The 23,456-nt window shown below is 34.6% G+C and overlaps 1 protein-coding gene across 8 annotated transcripts in view; it reads left to right on the forward strand.

The window, feature by feature from the left end:
* Positions 1 to 23,456, forward strand: part of ATP9B (ATPase phospholipid transporting 9B) — a 156,222-nt gene that overhangs the window by 60,890 nt on the left and 71,876 nt on the right. For all 8 annotated transcript variants that reach the window (XM_085571539.1, XM_085571538.1, XM_085571540.1 and 5 more), the window contains 3 exons: positions 3,721 to 3,815; positions 11,800 to 11,880; positions 18,407 to 18,482. In XM_085571539.1, coding sequence (XP_085427665.1) covers positions 3,721 to 3,815; positions 11,800 to 11,880; positions 18,407 to 18,482 — 252 coding nt within the window. The remainder of the gene's footprint in view (positions 1 to 3,720; positions 3,816 to 11,799; positions 11,881 to 18,406; positions 18,483 to 23,456) is intronic.

Consider the following 23,456-nt stretch of genomic DNA (forward strand, 5'->3'; position numbering starts at 1 on the left):
GGGCAGGCATATCATGGCCCTAGATTGGTGCTATCATAAATGAGCTTTTTTATCTCTATTTCAAAACACCATAAAAGCCACTGAAGTAAACATTTTTACTAAATATTTTTCTTCAATATTCTACTAGCACACAAAATAGCTTTAAAAATGTATTTTTATCCATAATATCTCAAAAACATAAATAGAAGTCTGTTAATAATTATCAATGTATCCTTATAATGTGAAGTTACATAGTATTTCAAGTTCTTAAAATTATTTAATCGTTTGTATTGAAGTGTGGTTTTTCCATGGAAAAGCAACCTTAGGGTAAATTCTGGACAGAACTCAAATAATTGAGCTCTTGCTAAACAACCAAACAGAATTGTAAAACTAAAACTATTCTAGTCTCAGGACTTCCCTAAGCATTCAAGTTTCAATTGAAATGGTTTCAAAAATAAGTTTAGTTGCTGCTTGGGCAGCACCTTGCATGCATTTGCTCTGCATTGATTTCTGCCTATCTTTATCTGATTAAGCTAAATTAATATTACATATTTGTAAATTAGTTTAAATATGCTCAAGAAATTTGCACCACTTTTGATAAATGATTAATTTGTATAGGCCAAGTGTAATTTCCTTGAATCAGCCTTAAATTCTAATTCAGGTAATTCACAATTTTCACTTGAATTATAGAAATAAGTCAGATGTTCACAATGTATAACTTTGTCTACTAATTTTGAAGAACTGTATAGTTATGGGAAATGAGCATCTGAGTGCTTCACTGTATAAGGTAGAAGTTTTAACTTGGTGCCTTTTTCTTCATTTGTAGCCTTACAAAAATTTCTCATGTTCAGTGTGTAATTAAATTTTTCTTTTTTAGTTTTTTCTTTTTGTAAACAGCTACTTTTGATTGGTAAATGCTTAAATTACTTAATGGCATTTCCTTAAATGCCTCTTTTTAAAAGCAGCACAAACATTAAAAAAATCATTCTTTATGTTCTGTAAAATAATTGTCAGGTTCAAGAGTTATTTCTGTATTCACAAGGAATAACAACTCCTGACATGTATGATCTGGGTTTTGGTTTTTTTTTTCTGCCAAGTCATATTCACGTTAGAAATTAAGAGACTTTTCACACTGTCCTAAAGCATTCTGATGAAATATGTAACACTATTTTTACAACTTTTTTGTGTGAGCATTTTAGTTTTAATTTAGTTATTGGGGGAGGAGGGTGCAATGCTTCCAAGCATTTTAAAATGAAAAAAGTAAAATACTTATTTTTTTCAAAAGAGTTTGATTTTTAGAAGTTTTATGCACTGCTGACTCAAATACCTCTCAATGGTAAAGTACGTGTGACTTCCACACAATACACAGTGAGGAAACACACAGTTTAGTTGTACAAAAATTCAAGGTTTTTGGTAGGGGTGAAGAATTCTTTTTTATAATTTCTAATTACATATTTCATCTCCCATGTTTATAGCTTAGTTAAGCCAGGTTACCTGAGAGAATCATTAAAATTACTTAGTCAAATCTACTGCAATATTTGAGGTGGAGAAGAGGATTGTATTGTATTGTTTTGGTTTTGCTTTTGTGATCACTATTGAAAGCTGACTTGGCAGAAAGCAGTCCCTTTTTCTGGATAAAAGGGAAACAGACTATGAGATAAGCTATTGATGAAATTAACTGCTGAAGTGAAGAGGAAATGCAGCTGGCCAATACATGTCATAGTATGAGCTCTATTAAATGAATATATGTTCAGTCAACCATTCACAGCAGCCACACTGGTCTTGAACTGCATTGATCGATAGTATAATTCTAAATGAAATTGATGCAAGAGAGCAACCATTGACAGCAAGGGTAAAGAAAACCATGAAATGCCTTGTACAGGAAAAGTATGATGGAGAGTAGGCTTATCTATGCCATGGATAGAAAATGCAGTGATACCATGGTGTTCCTAGGCATGTCACACTTCATTATAATGCAGTGGATGTTCCTGACTCTTCTGCTTTATAGTATTTTATTTTAAAAGAAACTCATACAGAATTCTGTTAAGAATTTAAAACCAGCTTTTCAAGAACGTCAGACACAACTTTGCGGCTTGCATCTCTGACCTTTGGGTGAAATTTAGCTGTAATAATGTTTTCTGAGAGTTGTCTATAATACCATTTAAACAATTGTTTATTTACAATGCACTTAATATAAATAGACCTGTTACATGAAAGCATGTAAGATTCTTTGAAGTCTGTTGTGCAAAAACACGACCTTTTAGTCAGGTACAATTTCAGGTGGTTTTCCTCTCAAGCATGTCCTTTCAGGCAACCGCTCGTCAAACTGCGTAATTTGCAGGCTTTGATGGATAAAACATTAGGTTCTATTAGACATTACTTACACCAGGATCCACTTGTCCTATAAAAGAATCTCTCTCTTGATTTATGTTCACTGGTTGGTACCCTTTCTTGGCATACTGCCTTGACACATTCTAGCAGACTCTCTTCTTGTCTCTAATAAGACTCAAATCTAGACAAACTCCTTTGCAGTGTTTCCTTCCACTTAATTGCTACCACATCACTCCTAGGGGTAAAACTACTTTATTAGTTTTTATTGGATTGGTTAAAATACAGATGGAAATATGTGTGTGTTTATATAAATGTCTGTCTGTTAAAATTTATGAATAACTAGTAAAATCTAGTCTTTGCACACCCAGCAAATCAGTTAGCACCAGTAACAATAGTGTATACATTTGTTTATCTGTAGTATAAAGGAAATTGTAATTACTACTTCAGAAATATTTAAGGCTTCTCTAGTGTAGCAATTGTGAAGAGTGTTGCTAAAATTGCTAAAATTTTACCACCTTTGTAAAGGACTTCAAGTTTAATGGAATGGCAGTTAATTTTTTATTTTTAATAGATTTGCAGTGTTTGTGTGTGGTCTTTTTGAATCTTACATTAGTAATGTATGTAATACTCCAGATACATGTATGTAATTCTTGTCAATATTCATCAAACTAGGTATGGGGGTGAGGGTAGGCTCTGCAGTGGTCTCAATTTTCTGTTTCTTCATTCCTGGTCTTCTGTTTGTGCAGCACACTGATTCTCTTCAGTGTATATCAGTGTGCATCTTGAATTTCCCTCAGATCTTAAGTACTTTGCATGTGTTGACAGGTTTCTTTAGTCTTGGACCACTGATAGTTGCAGATAATTTAAAATACTTATTTTAAGTGAAATACATTCAGATCCACATTGTTTTGAATGCCGTCCATGTTAAGGACTTATTTAATTTTTTTTTTTCAAAGAAGCCAGGAGACAATAAGCAATGAAAGTTTGTGATGTCATACCAGCGTGAAGAAAAAAATCGCAGTATTCTGTAGTGTTGGAATTGAACAAGTGACAGAATTGCACAAAGAAATTAAATTAAACCTGTTTCAATTCCAGTTGAAGTTGTATCTCTCAATGATAATGTTTGAAAACCTGTTTAGAAACTTTGAAGAAATCTGTAAAATATAAGTTACCTCCATTCATAAACAGACATATTGCTAATTTTGTTAGGAAAAATGGTGCAATTGTGTGATATTGAAAGCTTTCCTGGAAGAGAGCACACAAACACTCCAAAATACAAATCCTTTTATATCTTGCACATTTATTTTAAAATGGCTGTAAATTGTGTTGCTTTCACTCTTTTACATGTTTTAACCCAAACTGAATTTTTGAAATTGAAATAATAGTTTGATGTCTCTTTATAACTTCAAGGTTCGTGTTTCATTCGAACTGACCAGCTGGATGGAGAAACAGACTGGAAACTGAAGGTTGCTGTCAGTTGCACACAAAGATTGCCAGCTTTAGGGGTAAGCATTCTGGTTGCTTTTAAGTTATCTTTTGTGTGTTTATATCTGTTATCCAAATGATTGTTACGGTTACTGTAAGTGTTGAAAAATACCTGTTACTGGAACCTTGGCTTTTACAATAAATAAGACGCAAATATTCCTGGTTTAGCATATAAAAGAAACTGAGTTAGACCTGGATTTTTATCTTTCGACCTAGTGGTTCTCATTGTCCACACAGAGATTCACACTCTCCAGAGGCAAGTCACAGTTACAGTGTTTTCAACCAAGTGTTAGACTGCAAGTACAAATTATTTGAGTCTCAGGAACCATTGCTTTAATAACTTACTTGTGACCTTGGGAACCAATAGTCTGCTCCTAGAAGGTGAAGTGCTTTTTGATTTCACCACTCTTTCTGGTCTGACTAGGTGCAATGTGCCAGTTCTTGCAAGCAGGACTCTCTAAGAATGGGTATTTTTTGAGTGCACACGTGTGTTGTCTCACAAGTAGATCTAAAATCATGAAAAGGAACACAGGTGTGTTCCTACAAAAGGAAATGTAAAATTGTATAAATATCTCCCTTACAAGAAGCTGAATCGTTTCCCTTGTACTGGGAAGGCTTTTGGTTATACCAGCGAGTTGGCTTGGTATTAGGAGACCTCCTTTGAAGACATACTCAAGTGGCAAGCTTGTGGAAATGTACCTCTACAGAATTTCTGGTGTTCTCACACTAAATCTTTTAGGTGTTTTATTAAAGGTAAATACACCTTAAGAAGACTGCTCATATTCCATCTCAATAGCAAAAGTGTTAGATTATCTGCTGGATCTTAGCAGGACTTCTGCAGTTACACTTCCAGAAATAGAGTTGCTACCACAGTCATACTAGCAAAAGGGAGAGATTTTTCTCCTGTGTTCATATTCTCGGACTACTGGCTTCACAAGTGACAGGAGAAGGAAGGCAATTACACTTTAGAGGATTGAGAACAAAGTTTGGAACCAAAGATTGGTCATGCCAGATAGAGATGCCAAGTCAGGCTTCAAGTCATGAATTCTGGTGCCAGAACAGACTTTAAGAAATATTCTGTAACCTGCAGTTGGCTTTAATATTTGTAATAATGGTTCTTCGTAGTTTTTAACATTTAATCAAGGCCTTCTCTTGTTTTCTCATTAAAAGAAAATCATATCTAAATTTGGGAAACATGCAATGTGTTTGACTAAAATACAGTCAACTTTCTATCTTACTTTATTTTTTTAAATTTAGTAGTACTTTTCTAACAGTTACTCCTGTACTCAACTTAGTTGTTTTTGTCTTTTTTTTTTTTTTTTTTTTATTTTTTAGAAGCAGCAGTGAATGTAGATGCAAATACTGTGCAAAGCACTGCCTCAGAGTTTTATTTGTTGGTTATAATTTTGATATGCTGAGCATAGAAGATTTGGTGTAGTGAGGCTGATGAAATCTGGAATAAATTACAATGCAAAGACTTCTCTGCATTATCCTTTGGAAAAGGAAAAAAAGCCTTTTGCATTAACTCTTTTTTTTCCCCTAAAAAAATCCAAATCCATATTTAAACTTTTTCCCTTCTTGTTAGGAAGAAAGCATGGAATTACCTTTCTAGCGTTCATGTTAAGTGGAGCATGATGTTTTTGTATTGAAATTTTTATATTAGGTTCTTATTTTAAAAAAATATTATCAATAGACTTGCTAAATAAAGCATTAGGTGTCTATGGAGATAATGCAAAATTATGGTTCATCTGTTCAGTATTATTTGGAGAACTAAATTATTGTACATTTTTAGACTGGTAAATCAGAAGTGACTGAAGTTGGGATGTCTGCATTTGAATAGTGGGATAGGCAGCCTCATCTTCCTGCAGACATGATGGTTCCTGTCAGGTGGTGTTTTTTTTGGATATGAAGGGGAGGGAAGGCAAGATTTCACCAAGAAATTATTTGTGCATCTTGGAAACAATATAGAGGAGTCACTGTACAGTAGAGTAACCATTTCTTCCTTAGTTGTTTCCATTTATTAATCTCCTATTAACTGGTCTAGGCTTCTTGCAAGATCTTTATACTCTCCCTCTTGAGGTGTAGGTGATAACCTGAGTTGTATTGTAAATGTGGTTAATCATGAGCTGCTTCCACTTAACACACTTTTCCTGGCTTTTTCCACCTTTCACACCAGCAGCATGTGAAAGCCACAAGCAGTTGATGTGCCTCTGCCCTTTCTCACACCACTCAGTTATTGGTGCTTACCAGGTTATGCAGACAAGGCTGACACTGAAGCACTGACACTGGGTGTAATACTTCCTGCCAACTAAACTAAAATACTTCCAAATTTTTCTACTATGGTGTTTGGACAAGCCACTTATACTTGGTGAGTCTTCATTGAGCTCACTTTAAATGGCTGCTCCCAGCAAGACTTAGACTGTCTGGAGTGCTCATGTCATGTATCTGCTTTGCTCCTAAGCCCCATCTATCTATGACTTACTTTGGTGGACTGGTAGCCTAATGCATTCCAATGTAAATGGTTTTTAGAAGATTCTCATATCCGTCACAAAATATGATGCTCAGTGCCCATCACAGAATATAATTTCCATTCCTGTGGAAAAGCACATTGAGAATTCTTAGATTTCTGCAAAGATGCCTTTACCTTTACTCAAATTACAGTGATATACAGGAGTGTCAATCATGTAAAGAAACTGTGTATAGGCAATTTCAGAAATTGGTATGGCGGTCTAAGCAAGCTATGAGTATCAAACTAACAAAAAAAAGCATTATGATATTATTTAACCGTCAACTTAGTTTTTGTGCTTTGTAATAGGAGCCATAAGCTATATTTGTATGTGGGCCCTACAGGAAGTCAAAATGCATTGTCCAGAATGATTTTGTTATAGTTACACAGAGGGGTTCCTTTCCTGTACAGAATGCCAGGAGGATCCTGCAGCGACCCAGCCAGCAGCTCTGTCTGGCAGTGCAGCCCGAGCACCGCTGCGTGCCTGGAGCGGCCGTGGGGCGCTCGGGGCTCCAGTGCACCCGCTCCAAACCTGGCCCTGAGTGCCCTGGGGCCTGGGCTGCCCCTGCCGCCCGCCGGCTCCTGGTTCTTCCAGATCCCTGTGGCAGTTCAGCAGGGCGGTACCCAGGAGTCCTCAACTCACGAGGTTAAATCCCTATGGGCGTGGCATGAGCCGGCACCTGGCTGCTTCTCCCGGGCAGAGCCTGTGCCAACCAGGACAGCGAGGTTCAGTCCCTGCAGCTCTGCCCTCTCTGCCCTTGGGCTGACGTTTCAAGGGCGTTACCGGATGGATTGCATTATTCCAGCCAGCCTCTGCCTGCAGTGGCCTCCAGAGACTCATCACACAACCCTGCCACAGTGGCTTCTCCACGTGTTTGCGATGTTCTTTCAAAGCTGAGACTTACAGTTCATACTTCCATATTGAAATATATTTTTAATAATGAAAAAATACAATTTATGGAAGTTGAACATAAAATAGACTATGAACAGATAGCTCTTGTGTTGGATAGAATAAACTTTCCATAATTGTCACTCATTTTGATTTCTTTAGTTGCAAAAACATAGTCATTAAAATTGGAAATGACCTCTAAGATTGTTTAGTCCGGTGAACAGCTCCACTGTGTTCACCACTAAACTGTGTACCCAAGTGCCACATCCACATGCCTTTTGAACTCTTCCAGGGATGGTGATTACACCACTTCCCTTGACAACCTGTTCCAATGCCTGACCACCCTTTACAAGAAGAAATTTTTTCTCAGATCTAATCTAAACCTCCCCTGGAGCAACTTGGGTCCATTTCCTCTGCTCCTGTCACTTGTTACCTGGGAGAAAAGTCCAGTCCCCACCTTGCTACAACCTCCTTTCAGGTAGGAGAGTATCTTGTGTTGGCATGAGCTGTCAGCCGTGTCACCAGAGCAGCACTGTAATCCTACCCACTGTGGCATCCAGAGCAAACAAACCTGCAGACCTTCAGAGCTTTTCTTAAAGAGCAGCTGATACTACCAAGATGATCAGTACAGATTTTGTTGTCTTTCTAAAGCACTTAATGTGATCAGAGAATTAAAATTTCAGCAAGTCCCTTAATGATGTCTGAGCAGCAAATATGGTAACACCTAGATTAGGTTTCTTGCAGTTTCATATTTATAGGTGGGACAGTTCTGGCAATACACAAGTTCTAAGGCATTCTTCTCTATCTTGTGTGATCAGCTATATTTATTAACAGCAGTGAGGTCACTGTAATTTTCAATAAATGGTGACATGCTGATTTATATCAGAAGATCCATACGGCAGTAAACAATACCATTTACATTTAATTAGTTTTATTGAACCAAAGGCAATTTTATTTGCAATGAACTACATGTTATGATTAAGAATGTATTTTAATGATCTTTAAGTAAGGTGAACAAATGTTGCCCTTGACCTAATAGAGGAGATTTTTCTATGTTATTGATAACTGTGGTGATTTCTAAATTGTGAAATGCAAAAGAGAGTATTTTCATTATTCTACCATCACAAAGCCATTTTCTGACTTGCAGTGTAGAAGAATGAAATGCAGTCGTCTCAATTATTACGTTTAAGTATGAGATAATTAAATGCATATCAATTTTTAAGAACAACTCACCTACTGTTATAGAATAATATTTTGTTACCTGAGATTTAAGCCTTTCATGTAGTTTTTTAATCTAGAACTGTTACAATCCCCACCCAAATGTGGTTTTTTTTTTGTCTTGAGTAAGAAACTAACTGATATATTACATCCTAAAAGTGATGTAATTTTAGATGTAAAATACTGTTTCCATTGAAGGTATCAGTAAAACTATTTGGCTTCAGTGAATCAGCAGTTCAATGTATTAGTATGAAAATAAGTGTTTACTGAAGCTGAGTTTCACAAATCCCCCATTAGTTAAATAATTAATAAAAAGTGTTTGCCTTTTCTAAAAATAATAGAATCAAATCATTTCTTTAGGTAATTTCCCTTTCCCCTGCTTTTGTATAAGGGAAAACAATGACAAAACCTAACAATGTAACTTTTTCTTGCCTAGGGTGCAGAAATTATATTTGCATGTACCGTTGCTTACAAATCTTGATGTTTCCTTGTTAAAGTCACCTTCATGATTTCTTTCAAGACATTGAGAGGAGAAATGCAGTTTCCATACTGGAAAAGCAGCACTTGGTGAAAAAATATCTTTGTATTACAGTAACCTTTCCTGGTTATTGAATGGCGTTCATAGGAAATTTGTCTTCTGTAGCTGTATCATTCTTCAAGTTTTTCTTTCTTTATCTCATATTATAAAACTACTGTTATTTTATTGGCCTGAGAATGGTATCCAGTTGGAGTACAGAACACTTGGCTACAGCAAATAAGAATCTTTAACTCTTTTCTTTACCCTAATAATGAAAAAAGTACTTCAGAAATCTACTGAGCTCAGGTAATATGCTTTTATGTCTTTCTGCTACTCATGAATGAAGTGCAATGGGATACCACCCTAGATTTCACCCAGAGCATATTAAATTTTACAAAAAACCCCCATGCGCTTGTGGAAAACTATGCCTGTTCTAGCTTGTAGCATTTCTGCAATAATGTGCAGATCTCTGTTTTTCACAAAGATAAGTAAGTTTGTTTCATAGTTGAAATTCAAAAAGGAAAAAAAGAAAACACAAATTTCGGTGTTAAATCAGAAATAGAAAAGGGGAACTAAAACATAAAAAGATACCGAAGGAGTATAGATAGGTAGACAAAAATTTTTACATTTGAAATGTAACAAAGGAAAAGATCACAGTAGAAAAAGTAGATTAGAAACAAGGAAAATATACTACTGTACTAATTCAGTTAAAAAGGTAGATATTTCTACTTTCTTTTATTTTAATTTTGCTTCCCAGTAAGGCATTCTTTGAAAAGAGAGAAGTCGACGCATTTCACCAGCAGTTTTTATTGTGTATATGAGCATGTGTGTGGTATTAGTTTTCTTCTGTGTTACCCACTACTGAGAGTCTTTATTTTTCTTTGCATAATAAAGCACATAATAGCTTAGATTAGCTAAATTGTAGGTGATAACAGATTGGAGAGAAGTGAATGATGAAGATATAGGACACCACATGTGTATTAGTTTCATATGAATTATTTCTTGTGAACCTGTTGAAAGTAGGTTGGAAGAACAAGGGTGCAATGAATGAACTTCGTGTGATAGTCTTCAATAAATGTCTAGTGGCTTAAGATAAAGATAAGTTGTGAGATTCAATGTTTAGATTTCATTCATGTTTTAAAAAGCATATGAAATATAAAGTGTGTGTTTTTTGCAAGCTATGAGATATTTCCTGTCTGCAGAATATAAATACAATTCATTATTTATAGAGCTACACATTTTTTAAATTAAAGTCAAACATATTTCATAAATGTACATTAGATTTTAAGAAAACATTCATTTTTATAGGGAAAAGCAAAAATATAGTGATAACAATCCAGCCATTGTATCAGAGATAAAAAAGGATATAAAAATGTTGGGTTTTAATGTCTTAACACAGGTAGACATTTGCACAATTATTTAATTTTTTTACTGTTCAAATTGTCAAACATTCTTACATTCAAAATTATGGGAAAAAAATAATGGTCTACTTTTAAAAGTAGCATTCGAGCCAAGGTATGGTTATATATCCATGAAAGAGGCTGTAAAATTAATTCTGCTTTGGAAGGCAGCACATTCTAGCTAGCGTGAACAAGGTATTGTACCCATGTAATTTGGTCCCAGAGATGGTGATTAGCCTTTTTTTGCAAGATTCATCCAGCAATAAGGAATGGAGATAACACAAATAATTAGGTGCTGCATAGAGTGGGAAGGTGTACTACCTTGTGTTTGATCAGAGGTTGGAGTTCTTACATCAACTGGGAGTTGGTATCAAGCATCTTGCTCCTCTCCAGAGTAGAAATTGGACTGTTGTGTCTTCATGCATGAATGCTCAACTCCTTTTGAAATCCCTTTGCTGCTACTGGTTCTTACCACCTAAAAGCACCAAAAATTTACTTTTGTGATTGAAAAACTCCTTTATATCAGGGTTTTAGTCTGTAGTATTTTTTCTGTGGAAGGTGGATGTTTTAAAACAATTATTTGATGAAATAATTGTTTCAGAATAATAAGGTGAACCTTGGACCTCTAGGGACAGCTGTTAAGATCTAACAATCATCAAATTTATTAGCAGTTTTTTTCTCTTGTTTATAATATACTGCCATCTATTTATATAATAAATAAATATATTTTGTTTATAGTATGCTGCCATCTATATGTCTATTTATAGAGGCTGCTACTGTATTGTCTTAGGAGTTTGCTTTTCTTAGTTTTAGGGTAGGAATATTTGTGGATTGTTTGCTGTCATGAGTAGTGGTACCACATATATTAGACCAAATTTTCTCAGACTAGTTTTGATGTATCCCTGAATTTAAACATTTGAGTAGTCCTGTTTATGTACCCAGGCTTTCCTGAAGCTGATAGAGTTTTATCATGGAGTTTTCACTGGGTGCTGGAGCATTCAAGAAGTCAAATCCATTTCATTTTTTCATTTTGTACTCAGTTGGCTTTGTCCTTGCTGGAATAGTTTTGGTTTTTTTCTATTTTAATTAAAAAACAACCAGAAAACAAACCAACCCTTCTCCCTCCCCCACTTTATTTTAAAAAGGACAAATATCTGGAAAATATTTTAAGATTACACTATTATTAATTAAAATGGGGCTATTAAAAGAAAATAAATTAGGTAAGATATCTAACTCATAAATGTAAAACAGTTTCATTTTTGAACTGTCACAACATTTAGGGTATCAGCTTGAAACTGCTTCCTCTATAGCAAGATGTACTGGGAAAAAAACGCCGTGTTTTTTAGTTGGGTAAAAGTTGTGTGAGCTTAGTTTGGGGGGGGGTTGGTGGGGGTCATAAACTGGAGTCTTTACCAGGTCTTCAAAAGACATGATTATATTTAAGTAATAGTAAGTACATTATTCTGTTTTACAGGATCTCTTTTCAATCAATGCTTATGTTTATGCTCAGAAGCCACAGCTGGATATCCACAGTTTTGAGGGTACCTTCACACGGGTAAGAAGTCCATGTAAATACATGTTCTACCTCGCTTTTTGATACCTCAGTCCTACATGTAGTGTCAACTTTGTATCAGATCTTTCCTTGGCTTTACAGCAGTATTTTTTCCTATGTTCCTGCCATGGCAATACTTCGTATAAAAAATATCCTGTTAAACATGTATGGCAGAAAACATAAGGAATATCTGAAAAAATCAGAATCGGAGAGTTGAATATTTGTTGATTGACAACTGAATCAACTAATTCACTTTGATCTTTTTATGTGATATTCGTTGTGAACAGTATACTGTTTCCAGGTATCTAAAGTATTGTTCATATATGTCAAAAACTGACAAGTTGAATATTAATAGTAGCCTGAGACAATGCACCTGCTAGCTTATGTGCAATAAAAGTGTGCCTTGTTTAACAGCATTTCTGCTGTATTTGCAAAGTTCAGTTTTCTCAAAAAGTAAAAATAAAACTGCAAGCTACTTATGGGGACTTTGTTTTGAATCTCTTCTCCAGAGATAATTATATTCAAAACTGATTATGAAAATAACAATGCAATAATATCTATAAGTTGTGGCTGTTGTTTTTAAAAAAAAAACAAGCTAAAGTTGGCCTTTTAAAACAGTGTCCTAATAGGTAGTAATTATTTTTTTTTTAAAATAGATTTACAGTTTTGTAGCAGTATGTTAGCAGATACAGTGATTGTTCTGTTTGTTTTAGGCAAACTCAGAGGTGATAGATGCATTCCTCTTGATGGTTTGTTTCTAAAATAATTTGAGAGACTTAACTTCTGGGGAGGTAAAGAGAAGTGTTTTTTATCTGTGACTCAAATTGGTAATAGATTTTGTTTTCTAATTGGAATTCCAGTTCACAATTGTAAATACACTGATGAATGAGATATTGCAGTTGCTGGCTCTCGAAGACAATTTATACCAGTTACATAGTCCATGCTGCCTACAAAGTAAATGTCATTTGTTCACACCTTCTAAAGCAGTAAGCAACAGTGTTTACTTATACCTTGTGTTAACCAATTGTCCAAATGAAACTTCTATTAACAGCTGTAAATTCATTCCTCTCAGTGGCTGAGTGTGTACTTTCCTACACACATATTGAACTCTTGGGAATATATTTAACACCTCTGGTATAATATATAATATATAATATATAATATATAATATATAATATATAATATATAATATATAATATATAATATATAATATATAATATATAATTAATAGATAATAGATAATGTATAATGTAAAATGTATATAATTGAGACATTGGGAAGTCATCACAGTCATTTCTGTTGTGAGACATTGGGAAATCATCACAGTCATTTGTGTTGTGGATTCTGTTTGTATGCATCATAAGAGCTATATGATCCAAATATCCCAATATGTGTAAATAACTGTGGTGCATTTTATGGTTTCAGGATTGCATATATGTTTTTATTTTAATCCTTGCTTCAGTAGCAAGGATAGTTTAAACTGAACTTCTCTGTAAACCATCTGAGGGCATTGCCCTCAAATTTGGTTCAGAGTGAATCACGCTAGAGATTTTTCAAAGGTTCAGTTTTGTTAATGGTGTACCTTCTGCATTGTGAAGTGTTGTTTTAGGACATTTGTTTACTGATTTATCTTTCTGCTTTTGCTGTAAGCCCTTGCTTCTTACAATAAATCAGTTCTTGCATCTAATTTCTATTTTATGTTAAAGCAAAATAAATTAGTGTGCTTAGTGATGCTAATGCATACATTTTTTCTACTTAAGCATTGATGTTCAAAGAATTCTTACAAGGGTACGTTGACAGGGTAATAGCACATTGATTTTTCTTTTTTCTTTTTTCCCCCATTATGGCGACAGAGTACTAACAATGTAAAAGACAAACTTAGATAATTTCAAAAAGTGTGCATCCATAAAACAAATGAGAAACTTGGGAGCACAGTGCAAGTGTTTTTATGAGCAAGCAAGGTCTAACTACAAATCTATCAACAAAAAACCTGAGAGCACCTTTTGCAGAACACCTGCATAACCATGTCAGGAGGCATAAAAGGTTTGCTATACTCTAGTGGTATATGCCAGCTTCACATGGAGTTGTTTTCCATTGTTATCCATAGATTTTGGTTTGTTTTTCCATGGTTCTCCATAGATTTTGGATATGCAGTCAGTGCATGAAAGTGAGTGCGTGTGCTTGCATGATCATGTCTGGCCCTTAAATAATGGCAGAAATTAATTTCTCTCCTCCTTTCACATTTACTAGACAGCCTCTCAAAAAACAATAGATGAGCTCAATTAGTGTTTTGTGGAAATTTATGAGATTTGTTCTGAGGGCATCATCCAGGTCTTCACTGAGCTTATTTTTAAATAGTAGTGTACAAAATAAGGATATAAACTAGAGTTTTTCTTCTGTCTGATGCTTCTCTGTAAGCTTGATAAATGAGGGAGCAATTTTATCAATATTGAAAGTCTGTAAAAAGACAATAAAAGATAACCATACTTCTTAACCCAACTTGTACCAGTTAGAGCCTAAAGAGTATTCTAGAGCATCACATCAGTATGTGTTGGCATAGCCAGTATTATTTAACTGTTGCTTACTTCTGTATAGAATTATGGAAAGTCTCTCTTGCTTTTAACCTTGGCTATTTTTTGTTTAAATTTGGGTTTTTCTTTCACTATTCCCTTAAGAATATTTTTGTTTTATGTCTTCTGTATTGCAGCTCTGTGCTGTCCCCACAGTCTCTTCATTTACTTTGGAAATATATCTTAATTATTTTAGAAATTGCTATTTTCTAATAGCAAGCTTAGAAAGCAAATGCCATTGACTTTGGTTCAACTACTTCAATAATCTTTTTTGGTACAGAACTATATTGTATAATATATATAATTCTTTACAATATAACATCTCGTTAGATGCTTAACAAAAACCTACCATGATGCAAAACCTGCAGCATCATGTAGCTGTAGCTGTATTCATTTATGAGTAGAATCTCTGGCCTGATGCTAATTATACAGATATTTTCTTGGATATGCCTTGCATTTTAGTAGAGAGAACCTTAAGTTATTTATTAAATTCATGTTTGCTGTTAAAGAATTGCCTGTTTTGAAGCAATCGTTGGGTTCAGTTCAATCTGGTTTACTTTTATGTTTCCACTGAAGAGAATGGCTTTATGATTTGCAAATCCTTTTGACTGCCCTTTCTTATTGCTAGCAGTAACAACTATACAGACAACTTGACTAGGGAGCTAATGTGTGTGGAACCTAATCTCACCTTGTCCAAAACACATCCCAGTAAAAGGAACATAGCTGGAAAAATTAACTGTGGGGTTGAGTTGGGGAAGGACTCTCTTTCAGTCATTAAAATAAATTAATATGTATTCCACTTTCCTACAAAAGTTGATGGGAGTTTTTGTACTGCATCCTGTCATGCAGGAACAAAAATACAAAAGGTCAAAAAGAAGTGTTACACTGGTTCATTCAAGGATTAGATATTTCTTCTCAAAGACCTCTCCTGTTATTTACAAAAATTTCTTCAAAATCATAGCTTTGAAATTTTTAAATGGCTCCTTGAAATTTGTCATGATCCTTGATCAGCTGTATTATGAATTAATGAAGGGACTTTATGAAATTAATAATGAAAGGGCTGAGAATGTGTAGTATTCAATTTTTATTTCACTGATCATCTTTCTCTCTGTATATGCAAGAGCTGCAGACTAATTTCAGAAAAGAAACTATAGACAATTTAAACCTCTATGATCAATGCTGCTCACAGATTAAAAAACTGAGCCTGAATATGAAGCTTGAATATAATACTGAACTGCAGTATTCTGGTAATTAACTTAATTCAGAACTCAAAGACAAGAAACATACAGCTGCCAAATGAAATTCAACCCAAAAGACCTCAACTGGAAACTTTGTCAGCTGGACAAAGAAGCCCTTGTATGTCAGATTTCTGCAACAGGAGTGAGTGATGGATTTCATTTAACGTGAAACATACATTGTTCTGGTAGTGTCAGAAAATTTGCAGAAATTTCTCCTTAACATAGGTCTGGTCTCGCTCAGGAAATACTGTTCTTGTCCTTCCCTGCTTCATCTATCCCTACCATCTCTCTAGAACTACAAATAAAAATAGTGTGAAACTGCTAAAGTCATAATCTTTAAATGTATTTTTCCTTTGAGTAATTTACAACAAAAGAAAAATACGAATAAGTCATAATCTGTTTGGGCATGGAAGGTGTGATATTTTGGAAATGGAATGAGCTATAGAAAGTTGAAAATGTTAGGTAAGGGTATAAAGACATGAAAGTATTATAATGAAATAAGCAGAAGATACGTGATTGGCCAGACCATTCTGTGGATGAGCATGAGTGGAAAGAGAGAGAATTAATTTGATGTTTTCCTATTTTGAATGACTAAAAAGAAGGTATTTCACTAAATCTTGTAGCAGTGGTAGACATTGAACAAGTGACTTTTTCCTGACCCTGTTGTCAGCTCTCCACAATCATTGCAGGGCTTTTGATTTCTTCTTGTAGTATAGAAGAGTTTCACAATTCAGTCTTAAAATCTGCTAACTGAAGAATAAGACAAAACAAAGGATTTATCTGGCTTAGTATCCTGTTCTTGACAATAGCCAGAAACAGAGAGCTGGGAAGCAGAATACAGCTAGAGTAAGGCACAGTAGTACCTCCTCAAAAGAGCCATCTGTTTCTTAATGCAAGATGTGGGAAATTTCCTGAGTTTGAGCTGTTTTCTATAAGTAACCTGCAATGTATTTTCCTTCTCTAAACTTACCCAGTTCACTCCTGAACCTGTGTAACCTTTTTAACATTGAAATTGGAGGAAGTTACACAGCCTAAGTATATATTTAAGAATGATTGCCTATTTTTTTAATTTTATTGACTTTATTTATGTCTTCTTTCTTCTTTGGTAAAAAGAAGCAGTATTTATCCTCCCTTTTTAGGTGCTTGTTTCATAGATGCCTGTCATATTCCCCATTAAAAATCATGTTTATTTAGTCATATCTAGTACAGAAGCTATGTTGACCTCTGTTATTGCTCTTTTTGAACATTTTCCAGTTCTTTTTACTTGGTGTTTGGAATAAACACAAAAAATAATCACAGAACACAAATAATTTGGGAACAATTGTAAATAAAACTAGGAATCTAAGCATTAAGATTTAGTAGTATAGCAAATAATTCTTGCAGTACTAATTCCTGAGGTAAGAATCAAAAAATAATTCTCCTTTTTCCTAATTTAAGGCTAATCTTATAGAATATTAATGATTTTTCACAGAATCACAGAATATTCTGAATTGTAAGGGACCTGCAACGATCATCAAGTAGTGAGTGACCCATAATGGGGATTGAAGCCATAACCTTGGCATAATTAGCACCTTGCCCTAACCAACTGAGCTAATCCCAAAATTGTCAGAATATAAATCTTGATTAAAAATATGTGATTTTCTTCTAAGGGCTAATTCCATATCCTCCCTCTCTTCCCCTCTGTTTTTGATAGAATGGTTCTCCACACCTTTTAAATAACAATTTTTCCTCACTTAGGAGAGTAACAACTATAGTTTCCTTGCTGTATTGGGATCTCTTAATCTATACACAAAAAGTTATGTGTTTAATTGGAGATTTTTTTTCTTTTTTAGAGCAGATATTTATATGCAGTTTGTCCTGTGCTTGGTGGTTGTTTCAAAAATAGAGGTGAAAAATGGGTGTAGGTTTTGGTTATTGACAATATGTAGAATTTGTTGTGTACTTTGATAAATAAGTCATCTCCCCTTTTTTGCAAAATGTTTAGCAACAGTCTGTAATTTGATCAAATACACTTGATTATACTACCCCCTGAAGTTTCCTTTAGTTGTAAACAGCACATTTCACAGCTGCTAATGAGTAACAAATCTGTACATGCACCAAATTGATTATGAGAGATTGTCTGTTTACAATCTGCAGATCATTATTGCATGGGAGGAGAGAGGGGAGGAAAAGAAGGGAATGTTTAAAGTAATTATGGAAGCAGTTTTCTATTGGAAATATTTTCCCAAGGAGTATATATTTTATAAGCATGTGGTAAGACAATACAAGCCTGCATGTAATTTTAAAAGTCGAAATATTTTTCCCTGAAGTTTATATGATGTTGATCAGATGCAAAATGATGATGACCATAACTTACTGTATGAATTATACATGATTCAAATACAGAACAAGGTTAATTTGGGAGTTACTGTTCAACACCCATTTAAAGTGCATGCTATAACATACTGTTCTGCAGTTTGATACATCTGATGAAAAGAATATGTTACTTTTAAAATACTTTTGACTAGTTCTTCTACAATGATTGGATAGAAGTAATATGAACTTCAAACATTATTTCACTCTTTAGAAAGTTATTTGTATCTGTGTATGTGCAATGAATGCTATTATACAGTAATTCATACAAAGATGCAAACATCCTGTGTCAGTTATTCAGATGGTTTGATATGGTTCTTAACTTCTTGTGATGGTGATTCACTTTTTAGCTGTTCTTATTTTTAACAGGAAGACAGTGATCCTGCAGTTCATGAAAGCCTAAGCATAGAAAATACATTATGGGCAAGCACTGTTGTTGCTTCGGGTAAGTGCTGCAATACACAGCTGCTAATGTATCTAAATACTTCCAAGGAAATGCATCCTTATTTTTCAAAAGCCAATAATATTTCACATTGTAAAATATTTTTATCTTCCATGCTATTAAACTGTTGCTTTTCTACCTTCCCATTGATTTCATCATGTTGCTTGAAATATTTTCATACATTTTTAATCCTACTTAATATATTTGGAGGTTTTTTTAACTTAAATTTTGATTTTTCAATAGTGCAGTCCCTTGTAGCCCACTGACATCACTAACCTTTTGATTTAATTAAAACTTTAAGTTGTAAGGGGCTCTGTTCAGTCACAGTGGATGCTTTTCCTGCTAAAAAAGCAAAGGTGATTTTGCATTTTTTAGGAGTTTTTCTTTTATGTGTACTCTGTGATTAGTATCTTCTATCAGGGAAAGTCTTAATCAGGAAGAGTAGATAAGTTTTGAAGTTAGGTAATTTTAAAATATTGGGATCTAAATATTATTACTGCTTCATGCATGTCCCAGATATTATAAATGAATACACATTAATACCTAGATGCTCTATTCAGACTTTAAGCCATTGTAGCTTTTTGGTTTTTAGAGCAGAAATTTATTTTCTTTCATTTTTGCTCTATATAAGAACAGTGAAAAGGGCTGTGTTTATTTCTCTGCATGAAGACTGAGAATAAGGAATTGAGAGAGCATGATTTCTGAAGAGAACTAGGATTTAAGATGGATAATTGGGACAACTGGGAACAGCCAAGAAATGGGAAGAAAGTAAAAGAGTCTCCAGCTAAATTGTAAAGTTAGTCCCTACTATGAAGATTTTTTACATCAGTGAGGGGCCTGCTGGAAGGATGTGAGAAAGAGATTAATTCTGAGGGGGTAGCAAAGAAGTCTGTGACTCAGCACTCCTTTCCCAAGTGCTGAAAAGATAGTCATGTTCTTTGATTCTTAATGTTGTTCGGTTTGATTGCACTGGAAAATTATTCTCTCTAAAACTGTTTGGTCAAATGGATGATGCCTAAATTTGTCCTCAGTTAGATTTTAAACTTAGGCAGCCAAGATCTTTTAATTTTGTATAAAAAGATGCTTCTAATTTATTACAGATTTCAATACTGTATAAACTTGGTTTAAGTTTCCTTTTCCTCAAATCTTCTATGTGTAAGAAAGTAGAAAACTACAAACAAGCATGCATTTGCAAACTCTTTAATTCTGAATTAGTACATTTGAATTTTAATTGAAAGCTGTTCATGTTTTTATTGCCATGGCAGATGATTTTGTTTAGAAGTGTAGCTATTGACTGATTAGTCTTGATCTGCTGTCTAAACTTGGCACCCATATTAATGGAAACAGTGCTCCTTAAAATTTATACCTTATCATAAGTTTGAGTTTTTTACTTCTGAGGGGTCTTGTGAAAGTTTAACTATTTATGAAGGACTTTAGCTCATTATTAATGATGGCAGTAAAAAAACAGGAAAAGATAGTTCTCTTGTTGTGACATGGTTTTTAACAGTGGAGTAAGACTTTAAGGCAGACTAAGAGCAAACTCACTGAACAATACAAAGTAAAAAACATTGAATGGCTCTTCAAGACTGCAACCCCTTCTGAAGGGAAAAATAATGTCATCAAGAAATTAAAAATGGTGTCATGGTATGCATACAGAAGTTAGCTTGAATTAAGGTACCAGACAAAAATAATTTCCTTCAGTAATAGATTTTGTGATATTAATTATATCTAACCATTGGCATATCATTCATTTTGCTTACCTCATTTCATGTATTAACTACAGTTTATAACCATGGTAGTGTGCTTCTCTCTTGTAAGTACTCCTTGTCCTGTAGGGCAAAAATCCAGATCTTAAGAATTACTCAGGACCTCTGTGGATGTAATTTTATCATTTGATAGGATTAGTCCTTCAGCAAAAATTAGGAAATTATTTCTTTCAGTGTGTTGCTTATCTAATAATGCATTTATAAGGTCTTAGAGGTACACTGTTCATATAGTCATGAGTAAGACCATAACGTAAAACCTCTAGCAAATTCTTAAAATTAACATGTTCTACATCTGGTTAATAACTGATGCATCATTCAGTTGTTTGCATTTCACTTCCAAGTTGAATGTACATATCTAAGTTCGAACACTTGTGATGAGCTATTAAAATTTGCTTGGTTTTTTTTTTTAAGTAGACTTTATAATTGAATTTCCAAGATTTGTGACAACAAAATCTTAATAAAAATGCAGGTCATTGTCTGACTGCATTATAATCACATATGAGCTGGCTTGCTTAAATCTGCCATGGAAGGATATCAAAGGTGATCTCTGCCTGCACAAGTTCGCAGGTACCTCTACATTCTATACATACTATACCCTAGTATAATCGGTCACAGCCCTTAATTATATCTGAAAAATCTAGTGGAAAAATATGCTCATGCAAAGCTTCTACAGACAAGTGACACTAGGATTCCATGAAATCAGAAGAAGAAACAGCCTGTAGCATGTGAAAGAGTGCAGTTTTTCTACTCTGTAGACAGCTACCCCACCCACACTTGTATCTTATTTCAGTGTCCTTACTGTCTAGGTTCACAGTTTTGTTACACACAGGTATTTTTCACTGAAAAAATCTATAACGTCTGTGTGCAAACCTAATAATTTTATTACTATTCCACTTTGGTTCAAGAAAGGAGATTTGAGGCCTGAGTCCAGGTAGTGGAGGGTAGAGTTCTGCCATGCAATGTTTCCTGTACATCTCTTCATTTACCCTCTTCAGTATGACAGTCTTTAATACAGTCCGGCTTGAAAGGCTGCTCCCTCCAGTGCTCTCTTAGCAGCCTGGACATCACTGTTACTAAGCCAAGCAAATGTGTGACTCATTGGAACCCTGTTAGGCCCCTTCCAACCCCTTGTAGCTTGTTACAAAGTGTTCTGGGTCAACCTAGTACTATTGACACGTTACTGACTGATCGTGTCAGAGCGGAGACAGAGAGCTACATCACTGATGCCCAGGAAAGGAATATGTACCTGAGTTGCATATACAAAGCCTTATTTAATTTTTAAAACTGTTTTCTATAGGACATACAGGACAATTTTCAAGTGAGGGGGCTCTCCTCCCAATCATTAATAGGTACTGAATTTCCTAATACTACTCTTTGACATATTACAAAAACCACATTGCATCAGGTAGGATAGTTCACTATCTCCAGGATAGATGGCATTGCTATTTGTCAAGGTGATACAGAGGGTCAAGGTTAGGCTGGGAAAAGTGTTTGGGGAATTATGTGGGGAATACCTCAGAAAACTTGATCTCTGGTTGCTGATGCCCTGACAGTTCTAGAAGAGAGAGACCACAAATCAATTATTTTGCAGATCAGTAACAGTAAATTTAAGTGTATAAAGATTTCAAGAAATCTTATCAACTGCATCTTGAATGCAGATTACCAAAGCTCATGAGAATATCAGAATACTACAATAATGGATTCTACTGAGAAAAAAAAGCACCTATTGCTAGAGCAGTAAGAAGTGACAAGAAAAGTATTTGCTATAATTTAAGATTTTTTATTTTCATCATAAATTTTGGTAACCAAAACATTTATTCAACAACATTGTGTAATTCCAAATAACTCAAGAATAAACTATTCCATGTCATTTTTTATATCAAAATAAAATATTCAGGAGAGTGAGATTACTCAAATTTGTACATTTGGAAGGCGTTTACTTTCCTTGGATTTAGTATGTCTCTTCATGCCTTAAAATAAAAATAAGCTAAAGGGGTGGGGAGTGGAAATCCCTTTTACCACACCTAATATATACCCAGTTTCAAAATTGATAGTTTAGATATCTAAATGGAGATTCCTGCAGATATCCAATCTGCAGGGTTTTCTGCCCTTTGCTGTAAAGCTGTGACAGAGATCTGGTGACCATCTGTATGATGTTTACCCTAACCCCAAAAAGGACAAAGATTAGTGTGCCTGGATCACGCTGGAAGTTTCTGGCAGGGATGGAAAACAAAAGTCTTTCTCTCAAGTCCAAAGCATGCAGTCATCCTTTAATTATTCTTTAGTAAATGAGACAGGAAAAAAATATTCTGACTTTTCCACTTACAGGCAATATTCTAGCAGGTTTTGTCAAAGTAACAGTAAGGCACAGAAACTCTGTCATTCTTAATATCTGTATTATCACTGTGGAATTTATAACAGTGCCTGAAGGAAAGGAAATTTTGGTTAGTGACAACTTGCAAAACTACTGTTCTTGGAGAAACATCTCTAAATATAAACAAATAACTTAAACCATTGAGTATTCTGAAAATGTCTTAATTTATCTTCAATTAAATTACTTATCTTTCAGTTCATTTGTGCTTGTGGCATCAATTACTATGGTGATTTTGCTTATTGAAAGCTTCAATAGGTTTCACTTCAGAAAGGGAGAGAGGAAAGTTAGCAGTTAAATTTTAAAAAGCTTCAAAAGGTCCACTACAGTATGGACTTAAGCTTTTTGTTCTCCACTTGTGGTAATGATCAATGTGGTTCAAATGCTGAAGATAATGCAGCTTTCTGAGAAACCTGCTGAGATACCTATTAAGAGAAGATTTGTATTAATGAAATTGCATGATCATTTTGGCAAGTGTCAGTCTTGTGAAGTAATTTTAGATAAAATCAGAACAATTTATATAAATGCACCGCTGTCAAAAGCAGTATTTTCTGCCAACTCCTGTCTATGACTTTAATTAATTTGAGTGCACCATAGTTTTTATATGGTTCATACAGTGCTTGGGAGATACCAAAACTGGTATGATCACATGCCAGATTCAGAGTTTGCCTGACTATCACAAGTCTGCTTTTATTTTTTTTTTAGGCCCACATGTGATCTAGTGGGATCTCCCTATCATTAACTGCTCTGCCCATACCTATCAATGAGTTTGCAGAGGCCCCATACATAAAAATACATGAGTCATTACTTTTAATGAGCTGAGGCTTGCAATACAGCTAT

Source organism: Lonchura striata, chromosome 2 (genome assembly GCF_050655825.1).
Source record: "Lonchura striata isolate lonStrDom1 chromosome 2, ASM5065582v1, whole genome shotgun sequence".
NCBI lineage: Eukaryota > Metazoa > Chordata > Aves > Passeriformes > Estrildidae > Lonchura > Lonchura striata.